We start from the raw sequence: 13,737 nt of genomic DNA, 5'->3' as shown, positions 1-13,737 counted from the left end.
GCATTACTTTTACTACATGCCAATTTTAACTCCCGATTCAACTTGTGCCCTATGTCCAGGCTACTGTTTTGGGGCCTGTAGATTAGTCCCATTAGGGTCTTTTTACCTTTTACCTTAGTTCTATCCACACTGACTCCACGTCTCCCGAATGGCAGGCAGTGGCGAGTGGAGTGCCGCAAGGCTTGGTGTTGGGGTCGCAATTGTTTACCATATATATTAATGATTTGGAAGAGGGAATTAGGAGCAACACTAACAAGTTAGCGGATGACACAGAGCTGGGTGGCAGTGTGAGCTGTGAAGAGGATGTTAGGAGGTTGCAGGGTGACCTGCACAGGTTGAGTGAGCTGGCAAATGCGTGGCAGATAAACATAGAAACATAGAAATTAGGTGCAGGAGTAGGCCATTCGGCCCTTCGAGCCTGCACCGCCATTCAATATGATCATGGCTGATCATCCAACTCAGTATCCCGTACCTGCCTTCTCTCCATACCCTCTGATCCCCTTGGCCGCAAGGGCCACATCTAACTCCCTCTTAAATATAGCCAATGAACTGGCCTCAACTACCCTCTGTGGCAGAGAGTTCCAGAGATTCACCACTCTCTGTGTGAAAAAAGTTCTCCTCATCTCGGTTTTAAAGGATTTCCCCCTTATCCTTAAGCTGTGACCCCTTGTCCTGGACTTCCCCAACATCGGGAACAATCTTCCTGCATCTAGCCTGTCCAACCCCTTAAGAATTTTGTAAGTTTCTATAAGATCCCCTCTCAATCTCCTAAATTCTAGAGAGTATAAACCAAGTCTATCCAGTCTTTCTTCATAAGACAGTCCTGACATCCCAGGAATCAGTCTGGTGAACCTTCTCTGCACTCCCTCTATGGCAATAATGTCCTTCCTCAGATTTGGAGACCAAAACTGCACGCAATACTCCAGGTGTGGTCTCACCAAGACCCTGTACAACTGCAGTAGAACCTCCCTGCTCCTATACTCAAATCCTCTTGCTATGAAAGCCAACATACCATTCGCTTTCTTTACTGCCTGCTGCACCTGCATGCCTACCTTCAATGACTGGTGTACCATGACACCCAGGTCTCGCTGCATCTCCCCCTTTCCCAATCGGCCACCATTTAGATAATAATCTGCTTTCCCGTTTTTGCCACCAAAATGGATAAAGTATAATATAGATAATAGTGAGGTTATTCACTTTGGCGGCAAAAACAAGGGGGCAGATTATTATCCCAATGGAGTTAGGATAGGTAAGGAGGAGGTGCAGCGAGACCTGGGCGGCCTTGTACACCGGTCACTGAAAATTGGCTTACAGGTACAGCAGGCAGTGAAGAAAGCTAATGGACTGTTGACCTTCATAACAAGAGGATTTCAGTATAGGGGTAAAGAGGTTCTTCTGCAGTTGTATAGGGCTCTGGTGAGACCACATCTGGAGTATTGTGTGCAGTTTTGGTCTCCTAATTTGAGGAAGGACATCCTTGTGATTGAAGCAGTGCAGTGTGGGTTCACGAGATTAATCCCTGGGATGGCGGGACTGTCATATCAGGAAAGATTGAAAAGACTAGGCTTGTATTCACTGGAGTTTAGAAGGATGAGGGGAGTTCTTATAGAAACATATAACATTATAAAAGGACTGGACAAGCAGGAAAAATGTTCCCAATGTTGGCCACAGTCTTAGAATAAATTTGTCAATCCATCCCCCCACTATTTATTTTAAACCCACACGTGTAGCCCAAGCAAACCTCCCTGCCAGAATGTCGGTCCCTCTCCAGTTAAGGTGTAACCCGTCCCTTTTGTACAGGTCACCCCTACCCCATAAGAGATCCCAGTGGTCTATAAATCTAAATCCTTGCTCCCTGCTCCAGCCCCTCAGCCACACATTCAGACCCCCTATATCCCTATTCCTATCCTCACTAGCACATGGTACTGGATGCAATCCAGAGATAACCACCCTAAAAGTCCGGCATTCAGTCTTCTTCCCATCTCTCTGAAGTCATGTTGGAGAACTTCCTTCCTCTTCTTCCCGATGTCGTTTGTGCCTACGTGCACAACTACTGCCGGCTGTTCACCTTCTCTCTCTTGATGATGGTCAGAATTTGGCTCGTGACTTCCTGAACCCTGGCACCAGGAAGGCAACAGACCATCCTCGCATCTTGTCTGCCACCACAGAATCTCCTGTCCACTCCACGGACAATGGAGTCACCCACCACTAGGGCTCTGCCCGATGTCGGTCTCGCCGGTCAAGTCCCGTCTCCAGAATTGGAGCCACCGACATGTCCACCGCTCGGACTGGAAACCTTGTCTCCCCGGACAGTTCCCAAGATGGCGTACCTGTTTTCATTGGGCACAGCCACCTGAGTCTTCTGCATGATTTCCACCCATTCTCTCTGTCACACACCTTGGTTCTTCCCGTAACCTCGGCGTGACTGCCTCACTGTAGATCCTGTCCAGGAAACTCTCATTTTTCCGGATGGCCCTGCGGGCATCCAGCTGCTTCATCCGTGTCCCTGGGCTCCTACACTCTGCAAGCTTCATACTGTCTTCTCCATGTAGTTTGTCCCAGAGCATTCTGGTTTCCTCCTGCACGCTTACAATGGACTAGTTGTAAGTTTAATGGCCACTGTATATTGCTCCACGTGAGTAAGTGAGTGGTACATTCTGGAAGGAGGAATCTTGAGAAATGCAAGGAGAGGAAGTTAAGGGAAAATTACCAAGGAATGGGACTGCTAAGAGGCCTATTGTGGACTCAATTATAGAAATGATCTCTTTCATGTCATGTGGAAATGGACATAGAAGGCCCAGCTCCATAAACCATGCAGCAGTGGTAGGGCAGTGACAGAAATCATTAACTTTGTTTTCTCTCTCTCTCTTAGAGACACTGCCTGGTCCGCTGAGTAGAACATTTTATGTTGCTATTTCAGATTTCCTTCATCCACTGTTAATGATAAAAACTTTGTTATCTACTATATCTATACATGACATTCTTCGGAACCCCATCAATCCTCCCCTCAATATCTTTAGTTTCAATGAGAGAAGGTGTATCTTTACCAACCTCACCTCTTAACCAAAATCCTTTACAGGTGCACAACCTTTTATCCGAAAGCCTTGGGACCAGACACTTTTCGTAATTCAGAATTTGTCGGTCTTCGGAATGGAAATTTTTTTGCGTAGATTTTAATGGCTGACTCAGTGGTAGAGTGTTCGGCTCATATCCGCAAGGTCGCGAGTTTGCGCCTTGATCCCGGCAGTTACTCGGTCGCGAGCTTGAGTCTTCAATGTGGTTTTTTTTTGCAGAATAAATGTTTGTATGAAATGCAGTGTAGGAGAGGTGTACTGACTTTGTCGGCAGAACTTTGGAAGTGATTGCCCACCAGTCTAAAAAGCCGCTGTGTCTCCATGTCCCTGGGATAGCAGGGGGCGATCAAACAGCACAATACCCCCCTCCCACTCCAGAGGAATTCGCTCCCCGATGGGCCGCTACGGCGACAAGTGGCAGTTTGCCCACAGCCCGAGCTGCGCCACCCCAAGAACACCTTGCACACCATCAGCTTCTGCCCCTACGTTTTCCTCTGGAGTTGGAGCGGGGCTGGGCTGAAGTTGCTGCTGGCTGTGGGTCTCTGGGATCTCCGTGTTTGCAGTGGGCCTGGGGGTTGCTGTCCCGTTGGTCCTGACGTCTCCGGCCAACCCCCTGGACTGGAGCTGAGACTGGGAACTGTACCGCCCTTGCCCACTCCCTCTGCAACTGCAAACAACCCTACTCTCCTGCAAGGGCGGTACAGTTCCCGGAGGATAGCAGGTGGCCGGAGACGTCAGGACCAACAGGAACCCGCTCCCCGATGGGCCCCTACGACGCCCCGAGCTGCGCCCCGTCATCCGCAACCCAGGTTCCCCTGTAGTTGGAGCGGGGCTGGGCTGGGCTGCTGTTGGCTGTGGGTCTCTGGGATCTCCGTGCTTGCGGTGGGCCGGGTGGTCGACGTCCAATTGGTCCTGACGTCTCCGGTGACTACACTGACCTGCAGCCATCGCCGACTTGAAGACAGTGCAAAGCCCCCGCGCCGGTGCAATGAGCGGGGAGCTGGAGAGGGGAGGGATGGGGTCACACACATGGCCGGGGAGCAGAGGGGTGTAGGTGGGGTGAAACTGAAGGGAGCGACAATCTGCTGCTGCCTACACTGTGTATCGTGTCTACCGTGGGAACTTTTAACTCAGCGGGCAGACAGCAGCAGATTGTCAATTATTAACCCTCCCGCGCAATATACCCTCACCTCTTTTATGGATGGGGATTTAGTTCCCCTTTCTTCGAGGACCGACCGGAGGTTCCGCTGTCACCTCTGCGGGCCGCCCTCGGTGAACGTCCTGTCTCCCTGTCCCTGGAATAGTAGGGGGCGATCAAACAGCACAATACCCCCCTCCAACTCCAGAGGAATACCCCCCTCCAACTCCAACTCCCCGATGGGCCGCTATGGCGACAAGTGGCAGTTCGCCCACAGCCCGAGCTGCGCGACCCAAGAACAAGACGTTATTCTTGCACACCATCAGCTTCTGCTCATACGGGGAGCGTGTCTTCTGGAGTTGGAACGGGGCTGGGCTGGAGTTGCTGATCTGGGATCTCCGTGCTTGCAGTGGGCCTGTGGTTCGGTGTTCCGTTGGTCCTGACGTCTCCGGTGACTGGCACTGTGCTGCTAGCATCGCGACGTGAAGACAGTACAAAGCCCCCGCGCCGGTGCAATGAGCGGGGAGCTGGAGAGGGGAGGGAAGGGGTCACACACATGGCCGGGAAGCAGAGGGGTGTAGGTGGGGTGAAACTGAAGGGAGCGACAATCTGCTGCTCCCTGCACGCTGAGTTTAAACGTTCCCACGCAAGACTCACGATACACTGTGTATCGTGAGTCTACCGTGGGAACTTTTTAACCTCAGCGGGCAGGTAGCAGCATATTGTCAATTATTAACCCTCCCGCGCAATATACCCTCATCTTCTCTTTTATGAATGGGGATTTAGTTCCCCTTTCTTCGAGGACCGACCGGAGGTTCCGCTGTCACCTCTGCGGGCCGCCCTCGGTGAACGTTTTCAAGGACCTTTCTTCAAGGACCGAAAAAATGTCGCTATTCGGAGGTTTTCGTTATTTGGATCGTCGGATAAAAGGTTGTGCACCTGTATCTTCAAAACATATGCTGACGAGTCTCATGTCAGTAGTGGGGAAGCTATTGGAAAGGATTCTTCTGGACTTGCATTTGGAAGAGAAAGGGCCAAGGAGTGACAGTCAGCATAGCTTTGAAAACTTTCTGCAGCCTCTCCGAGACATCCACGTCTCTGGCACCGAGGAGGCGACATACTAACGTGCAGCCACAGAACCTCCTGTCTGATCCGTTTAATTATAGTGTCCGCTCACTACAGCCTTGTCTGATTTTACCTTACTCCTCTGTGCCTCAGAGCCAAACTTGGTATCACAAACACAGCTGCCGCCACTGCTGCTTTCTCCTGAATGGCTTCTCCCACAACAGTATCCAAAAGGGTGAACTTGTTTTCAAAAAGAATGGATCAATACACTTTAAAAAAACCTCCCTCTGTCGCCTGCACACACTTTAGAGTTGTTCCATTTAGTTTATCTTATCTCTTCTTGGTACATGTACAAAAAGATATCACTTAACACTCCTCAGAATTAAATTCCAGTTGCCCTTTGGCCATTCTAATTTTATTAATATAAATCCAGTTAGAATCAATTGCTATCATCACGTTTATCACACCAGCATGTTTGATCTCAAGCAAATTTTAAAATTGTAACATTCTACTTCAAACTTTAAAATCCTGGACTTTTTAATGTATGTAAAGCATATCTTACAAATAAGTCATGTCATCAGGTCAGAAGTGTTTTTACATCTAAATAAGCATTGTTCAAAAATAACAGAAGGTTATGTCACGCAATTTAGATGAAAGAGTTGATACTGGGGTCAGCTAGACTCGTTTTATCAAATTGCTCGGCTTCTGCTTTGTTAATTCTTTTTAAAGTAAGCATACATCACAACTATTTATTTTATCATGTTACCACATTTTATCTCCAAGCAAAAAGGCAAAACATGTATCAAAAATATGGTCAGAACAATCTGAGTGATTCATATTTTCCTTTCACTTCCTTGCACACTCTTATAAACATGCTAGATTGGTATGTCAATAGCAATAACGTTTATACTGATTGTCTCGATTTTGCTTCTTAAAAACTACTCTAGTTATTTGCTGTTTTATGAATAAGATACTGGAGCTGATCAAGGGAGGAATCTTTCACAACTTTGGAACTTAATAATGATGGTACACGTGACAATAAATTGACGTTTGAACCTTTGAATAGTCAGTATGGATTTAGTGGCCATAAGGCCTGTTTCTGAACTGTATGTCTGAATTTATGAGGCATCAACTCAAACGATAAGTGAAATTACAGGATTTGTATTAAAAATGTATTGGCATAGTTACATTTGGATTACTTAGCGGAAAGTTGACACATATTCATTTGATTTTATTTAGCAGAATAACATTTTATTGCAAAACATAGAATTAATTTGTTTTATTTATTTTATTACGAGAATTCAGACAGGTTTACCTTCATCCGTACTAGAAAATCTCCAATCATCAGCAATTTTTCTTCAAAATAGTTAACTGGAAACAATTTTTCATACGTGTTCCAGATGTAAAATAAATTGTTGGCTCTAATAAATTGAAGCAGAACAATACCTTTTTTTGGTGAGTCAGTATAATCTCCCCTTCAAAGAAACCAAAAATACACTTTATACACACACTTTATGCTGCCACAATTAAAAATATTTCACAAAAGCACGTAAAATGTTGATCTCCTGTGAAATTGCACATATGGGGTCAAAATTGCACATATGGGGTCAAAATTGCACATATAGAGTGGTAAAGTGGGATACGAGAGGGGAATCATTTAAACAGAGCTTGCTAATTCAGAGCATTCAGAGTTTTGATTATATTAATTTCTGGACCAGTCCATTAGGAGATGGATGACTATCTCGTGGATGATACAGTCAACTCAATCTATTTGCAGTGGAATTGCAACTCAAGCTATGCATGAAGGACCACGTTTTTCTAAATACTACCCAAGCAAAGGTCCTAGTTTATTCGGAATGATGCAAACAAAAGAAAGGTAACAATCCCAGGCAGCAGGGGCACTCTGGTCAAAGCCTCCATGTGCACGTACGATGCTGTCGATGTGCAGAATAACGTGCACCTGCCACCAGTTAGAACAGACATCAGGACCTTGTTGGTGCTGGTGTTATTGCAACCAATCAAGTGAAGCAAATAGATATGGTTAAGAAACTGGTATGCATGCTATAACACAGTCTTGATCAGCTATGCGAAGGTCTAGTTATTATACTTGGCACTGGTATAGACCATACCCTATTCTGTTCTGCAGCAATCAGCGTTCCATCTCGAGTCCAGTCAACTGGAGATTAAAGATGGAACGGGTCCGAAGGGTCATGATGCATTAGTTGGCGGACAACAGGCAAAAGCGTGCCCAACGTCATCCTCATCCTGCTGACCATCTTTGTGTGTGGCTGCATCAGACTGTACCAAATGTGTCAATGTACCAAAGCACACGAGCCAAAATTGCCATGACGTGCTGAGATTGCTACATGTCCCCTATGTTACAAAGAATGGGCCTGGCACTGTTGCCAGGCAATATTCTGGTCAGCTGAATATTGCCACACCACCTGTCCATCACAGAAAGGTTCTTCCAGACCAACACGTTTGACCACAAGTTCATCGGGCAATGGTCAGCACGGAACATCCTGCAGGCACTGGTGTACAAGGACCCGATGCTTCCTGTGGTTGGTTCCCCGAGCAGACCTCCCAGCTTGTCTGGCGAATGTCTTATCACCAGAACCAGTGGTGAGACTCACGCCCTCAAGCAAACTCTCATGCCCTCACGCTCATCAGACATTTCTCACGCTCAGTGGTGAGAAATTTTGTGATCAACGTAAATTTCAAAACTCGGATAAACTGCATGGTCCGCGGGTGTTGGAGAGCCGGGGCTGCGGGAGGGGTGGAAGCAGAACCAGCGGCGGGAACAGATGTGGGGAGCCAGGACTAGTGAGTGTCGAGTATTTGCGCGGCTAGCGAGTCGCTCGCTGCAGCTTCGGCCATGGAGCACTCCGGACAGTGCGAGTGTCCCGGGCCGTCGGAAGCTTCCGCTGCCGCGAGAGTCTCTGTGCCGAAGGGACAGACTCTCAAAGGGAGGTGGAGAGAGAGAGAGGGCAAGGAGACAGTGGGGAGAGAGAGGTGAGGGGAGAGACAGAGGGGTGTGAATGGAGAGGAACAGAGAGGTGGGAGAGGGGGGAGAGAGAGGGTGGAGAGGGAGGAGAGGGTAGGAGAGAATGGGAGAGAGAGAGATGGGTGGCAGAGAGGGGAAAAGATAGAGAAATGGGTAGCGAGGAGAGAGAGAGGGGGGGAGGGGGGGGGAGAGAGAGAGAGATAGAGAGAGGGAGAGAGGGAATGAGAGAGAGAGATAGAGAGAGAGAGAGAGAGGGAATGAGAGACAGAGATAGACAGAGGGAGAGAGGGAATGAGAGACAGAGATAGAGAGAGGGGGAGAGATAGAGAGAAGATAGAAGGGGGGAGAGAGATAGAAGAGGGGGAGAGATAGAAGAGGAGGGGGGGGAGAGATAGAAGAGGGGGGAGAAGATAGAAGAGAGGGGAGAGAGAGATAGAGAAGGGGGGGGGAGAGATAGAAGGGGGGGGGAGAAGATAGAAGAGGGGGGAAGATAGAAGAGGGGGAGATAGAAGGGGGGGGGAGATAGAAGGGGGAGAGAGAGAAGAAGAAGGGGGGAGAGAGAGAGATAGAGGGGGGAAGAGAGGGCGAGAAGAGAGAAGAGAAGAGGGGGGAGAGGAGATAGAAGGGGGGGAGAAGAGAATAGAAGAGAGGGGGGGGAAAGAGGAGAGGGGGAAGGAGGGTGAGAGGGAAGAGAAGGGGGGAAGAGGGGGGGGAGAGAAGAGAGGGGAGAGGGGGAGGAAGAGAGGGGGGGGAGGAAGTTAGGGAAGAGGGGGGGGGGAGAGGGGGGAAGAGGGGGGGGGAGAGAAGGGGGGGGAAGAAGGGAAGGGGGGGGGAAGAGAGGGGGGGGGAAGAAGGGAGGGGGGGGGAGGAGAGGGGGGGGGGGAGAGGGGGGGGGGGGGGAGGGGGGGGGGGAGGGGGGGGGGGGGAGGGGGGGAGGGGGGGGGGGGGGGGGGGGGGGGGGGGGAGGGGGGGGGGAGGGGAGGGGGGGGGGAGGGGGGGGGGGGGAAGAGGGGGGGGGGGGGGGGGGGGGGGGGGGGGGGGGGGGGGGGAAGAGGGGGGGGGGGGAGAGGGGGGGGGGGGGGGGGGGGGGAGGGGGGGGGGGGGGAGGGGGGGGGGGGGGGGGGGGGGGGGGGAGGGGGGGGGGGGGGGAGGGGGGGGAGAGGGGGGGGGGGGGGGGGGGGGGGGGGGGGGGGGGGGGGAGAGAGGGGGGGGGGGGGGGGGGGGGGGGGGGGGGGGGGAGGGGGGGGGGGGGAGGGGGGGGGGGGGGGGGGGGGGGGGGAGGGGGGGGAGGGGGGAGAGGGGGAGGGAGAGGGGGGAGGGGAAGGGAGGGGGGAGAGAGAGGGGGAGAGAGGGGAGGGGGGGAGAGAGAGGGGAGGGGGGAGAGAGGAGAGGGGGGAGAGGGAGGGGGAGAGAGGGGAGGGGGGGGAGGAGAGGGGAGAGGGGGGAGGAGGGGAGGGGGAGGGGGAGGGGAGAGGGGAGGGTTGGGAGGAGAGAGCGCAAGAGAGGGGGAGAGAAAGAGAGATGGGGAGAGAGATGGGGGAGAGAGATGGGGGGAAATAAAAATAAATCTGGAACCCAGATATGCAGCATTTTAGAAACTTGGATGTATAACGCAAAGGTGCAAGGCAGAAAATGGCATCCAGTGTGGTCCTCATTCTCTTATTTCCTTCGGATGTAGTCTTCAAGACATTTGGCCCATCAAGTGTCTGCCAGCCCTGAGAAATCCTCCAAAACCTATTTCGTAATTATTTCCCTCTAAACTTTATTTTTCACATGTCCATTAACCATCCACCAATTAACCTAGCTTAACCTATACGTTGAGTACTTTACAGTAGCTGAACAAGTACACAATTGAGATGTGGAAGAAAATCAGAGCTCCAAAGGGAAATGTAGTTTGCAGCAAAAGGAGATGGTAGATCCAATGGATTCGTTCCCACAGCACTGAATGTCTCATCACCAACATTTTCAAACAAGTACCAAGACCTGGCTTGTTCAGTGATGAGGTGTGAAGCTCAAGCAGAAAGGTCAGTGTGGCAATGGGGTTACATTGTTTAGCAACTGGGAGATGACGTCGGCCAAGTAGAATGAGGCCAGGGTACTGTTTCGAGCCAAGGGATGAGGGTTGTGGCCCCTAGATGGAGCGAGGGAGGATAATTGTGGTTTGTGAATGGAGCCGAGGGAGGAGGGTCGGAGTCCCTGGATGGAGTCGAAGGAGGAGGAACCAGGAATTCAGGGACCCTGACAGTCCTTTTAGATGAGGCAGAGGTTCGCTTCCACCTCCTCCAACCTCATCAAATGTATCCGTTATTCTCAATGTGGACTCCTTCATATCGATGAGACCAAGCACAGACTGGGCGATCGTTTCGCTGAACAACTGTGCTCAGTCCACCTTGGCCTACAAGATCTCCTGGTTGCCAAACATTTTAACTCTCCTTTCCATTACCATACACCTTTCTGTCCTGGGCCTCCTCCATTGTCAGAGTGGTGGAGGCCCAGCGGTATCAATATTGAACATGAATATTATCTCCAAGTAACCCTTGCATTTCCTCTCTCTCTCTGTGCCCCTCTCCCATCCTAGTCATTCTGTCTACTTTCCCTTATTCAAACTAATGGAGTAACTGGTAGAAGAGTTTAGAGGACAGGGCAAAAGCTGGAAAATTATAGGTGGATCCAGGTAAGGAAGATTATCCAGCAGATAAATCAGGTGGGGGAGAATGGGCGAGTCTAGGACTGGAGATCAGCCTTAGAATTAAAGGGTGTTCCTTCAGGAAGGAGACGAGGAATAATCTCTTCAGTCAGAATTTGTGGAATTTCTTCAGGGGAATCTATGGAATTCATTGCGACAGAAGGCTGTGGATGCCGTTAATTGATATTTTGAAGGCTGTCAGGGGTTATGGGGAGAAGGCAGGAGAATGGGGTTAGAAGGTATATCAGCCATGATTGAACGGTGGAGTAGACTTGATAGGCCGAATGGCCTAATTCTTCTCCTCTCATTTATGACCTTGCGAGAGTAGGGAACCAAGGCTCGAGATGAAAAGTGAAGAAGATAAAATGGTGCAAATGGTTGACCGATAAGTAAGAAAGGTGGGAAAATGCGATGCAAATAAATGCCGACATTGCCAGCAAAACCTGCGGGCATAATTAAATAAATTCGGCAGGGCGCGATTGCCTTCCACTAGAAGCCTGTGAAGCCTGTGCTTTAGCACACAGCTTCCGTCCTTACCCTCTGGTGTACGAGTCGTCGGACGACGTTTTCTCCATGTATTTCTTGAAGTCGTTCAGCTCAAGGTCCAGCGCGGACACAACTGGGTTTTTCTGGTCCAGCTTTCCATAAAAGGTGGCGGGCAGGGGCTCCATTGCGGCCGGGGTCGAGACGGGAGACCGGGTAGGCCTCGGGCCCCGCTGTTAAACAAGCCGTCGCTAGGAAACCAGTCACAGCCCATCTGCCCGGGGACAAGCTGCGTGACGGACGGCTCGTAGCCTCACCCTTTCCCCGCCCCTATAATCATCGCCCCGCCCCCCGCCTCCACACCCCGCCCCTCGCCCCGCCTCCACACCCCGCGAATGCGAAGGCTGATCTATCCTTCTTTTGATCCGCCTCCGCACCCCGCCCCTCGCCCCGCCTCCACACCTCGCCCCGCCTCCGCACCACTGCGGCATGAGGATATTTTAGATGCAGTTTGGGTTCCAACCTGATAGCACCGTGGTCACATTGCTTCTACCTGCCTGGAAAAGTAGTAATCTCTTTTAAATTGGGTTCTGCAGATACCTGCCCATACCTATCACTTACCTGAATTTCACCGCTTGTACTCCAGAAGGCGTAGAGTGGCAACAGTACGGGTCAGGTATCCTGACCTCACCTGCCCTGCAAGGGCCCTATAGAACAATGAATTAAAGATATGCAATAAAGTAACGCTAAAGGAAACAGGCCTTTGTTTGCTGTTCATTAGGTGAAAACGAGAAGTTAGTGCAATGGGTGGGGGAGGGATAAATAAGAGAGGGAATGCCGGGGCTACCTGAACTTAGAGAAATCAAACGTATTCAAACAGCTGTAAGCTGCCCAAGCGAAGTATGAGATGCTGTTCCTCCAATTTGTGTTTAGCCTCACTCTGACCATGGAGGAGACGTGAAGCGGTTCAGGGTGCAGCCTCCGAAAGATGCGGATTAACTTGAATCCTCAGCAAAGTTTCACTTCACTGCCAATTGACTGATGCAATTATAAAGAAAGCCCATCGATGCCTCTACTTCCTGGGATGATTGCAGAGATTTAGTATGTCACAGAGGATTCTCTTGAAGTTCTACATGTGTGCAATAGAGAGCATATTGACTGGTTGCATCACGGCCTGGTTCAGCTGCTTGAACGCCCAGGAGCAAAGAAGACTGGAAAAAGTGGTGAACTCTTGGCCCCTTGAGCCCACCCACCATTCTTTAAGATCAAGGACAATTGCTATGTAACTGCAATCCCACTGCCCACTGTAAATTTTTCACCACTACGCTTATCCAGAATTCTACCAGTGCCTGAAAAATACTCAAAGGCTCAACTTCCACTGAGAAAGAGAAATCCAAAGACTCATTGTTACACAAACTTAAAGCACATGGCATTGGGGGTTCAGTATTGATGTGGATAGAGAACTGGCTGGCAAACAGGAAGCAAAGAGTAAGAGTAAACGGGTCCTTTTCACAATGGCAGGCAGTGGCTAGTGGGGTACCGCAAGGCTCAGTGCTGGGACCCCAGCTATTTACAATATATATTAATGATCTGGATGAGGGAATTGAAGGCAATATCTCCAAGTTTGCGGATGACACTAAGCTGGGGGGCAGTGTTAGCTGTGAGGAGAATGCTAGGAGACTGCAAGGTGACTTGGATAGGCTGGGTGAGTGGGCAAATGTTTGGCAGATGCAGTATAATGTGGATAAATGTGAGGTTATCCATTTTGGTGGCAAAAACAGAAAAATCGACTATTATCTAAATGGTGGCCGACTAGGAAAAGGGGAGATGCAGCGAGACCTGGGCGTCATGGTACGCCAGTCATTGAAAGTAGGCATGCAGGTGCAGCAGGCAGTGAAGAAAGCGAATGGTATGTTAGCTTTCATAGCAAAAGGATTTGAGGAGCAGGGAGGTTTTACTGCAGTTGTACAGGGTCTTGGTGAGACCACACCTGGAGTATTGCGTACAGTTTTGGTCTCCCTATTTTAAAGATACCTGCATAGGGAACAATGCAGAGGAGGTGTACCAGGTACGTGAGGATGCTCTTCATTGACTATAATCTGAGGAAGGACATTATTGCCATAGAGGGAGTGCAGAGAAGGTTCACCGGACTGATTCCTGGGTTATCAGGACTGTCTTATGAAGAAAGACTGGATAGACTTGGTTTATACTCTCTAAAATTTAGGAGATTGAGATGGGATCTTATATTAAAGCTTTATTTCAGACACAGCTCCATATACACATCAAA

At 50.1% G+C, this 13,737-nt stretch overlaps 1 protein-coding gene across 1 annotated transcript in view; it reads right to left on the bottom strand.

Moving 5' to 3' along the window:
- Positions 1 to 11,770, bottom strand: part of LOC129707613 (cilia- and flagella-associated protein 54-like) — a 297,068-nt gene extending 285,298 nt beyond the window's left edge. The window contains exons 1-2 of the mRNA XM_055652738.1: positions 11,505 to 11,770; positions 6,593 to 6,698 (exon numbers count right to left, since the gene is read on the bottom strand). Coding sequence (XP_055508713.1) covers positions 6,593 to 6,698; positions 11,505 to 11,638 — 240 coding nt within the window. The 5' untranslated portion in view covers positions 11,639 to 11,770. The remainder of the gene's footprint in view (positions 1 to 6,592; positions 6,699 to 11,504) is intronic.
- Positions 11,771 to 13,737: the final 1,967 nt, after the last annotated feature.

Source organism: Leucoraja erinacea, chromosome 22, assembly GCF_028641065.1.
Source record: "Leucoraja erinacea ecotype New England chromosome 22, Leri_hhj_1, whole genome shotgun sequence".
NCBI lineage: Eukaryota > Metazoa > Chordata > Chondrichthyes > Rajiformes > Rajidae > Leucoraja > Leucoraja erinaceus.
This window is presented reverse-complemented; position numbering and strand designations above follow the sequence as displayed.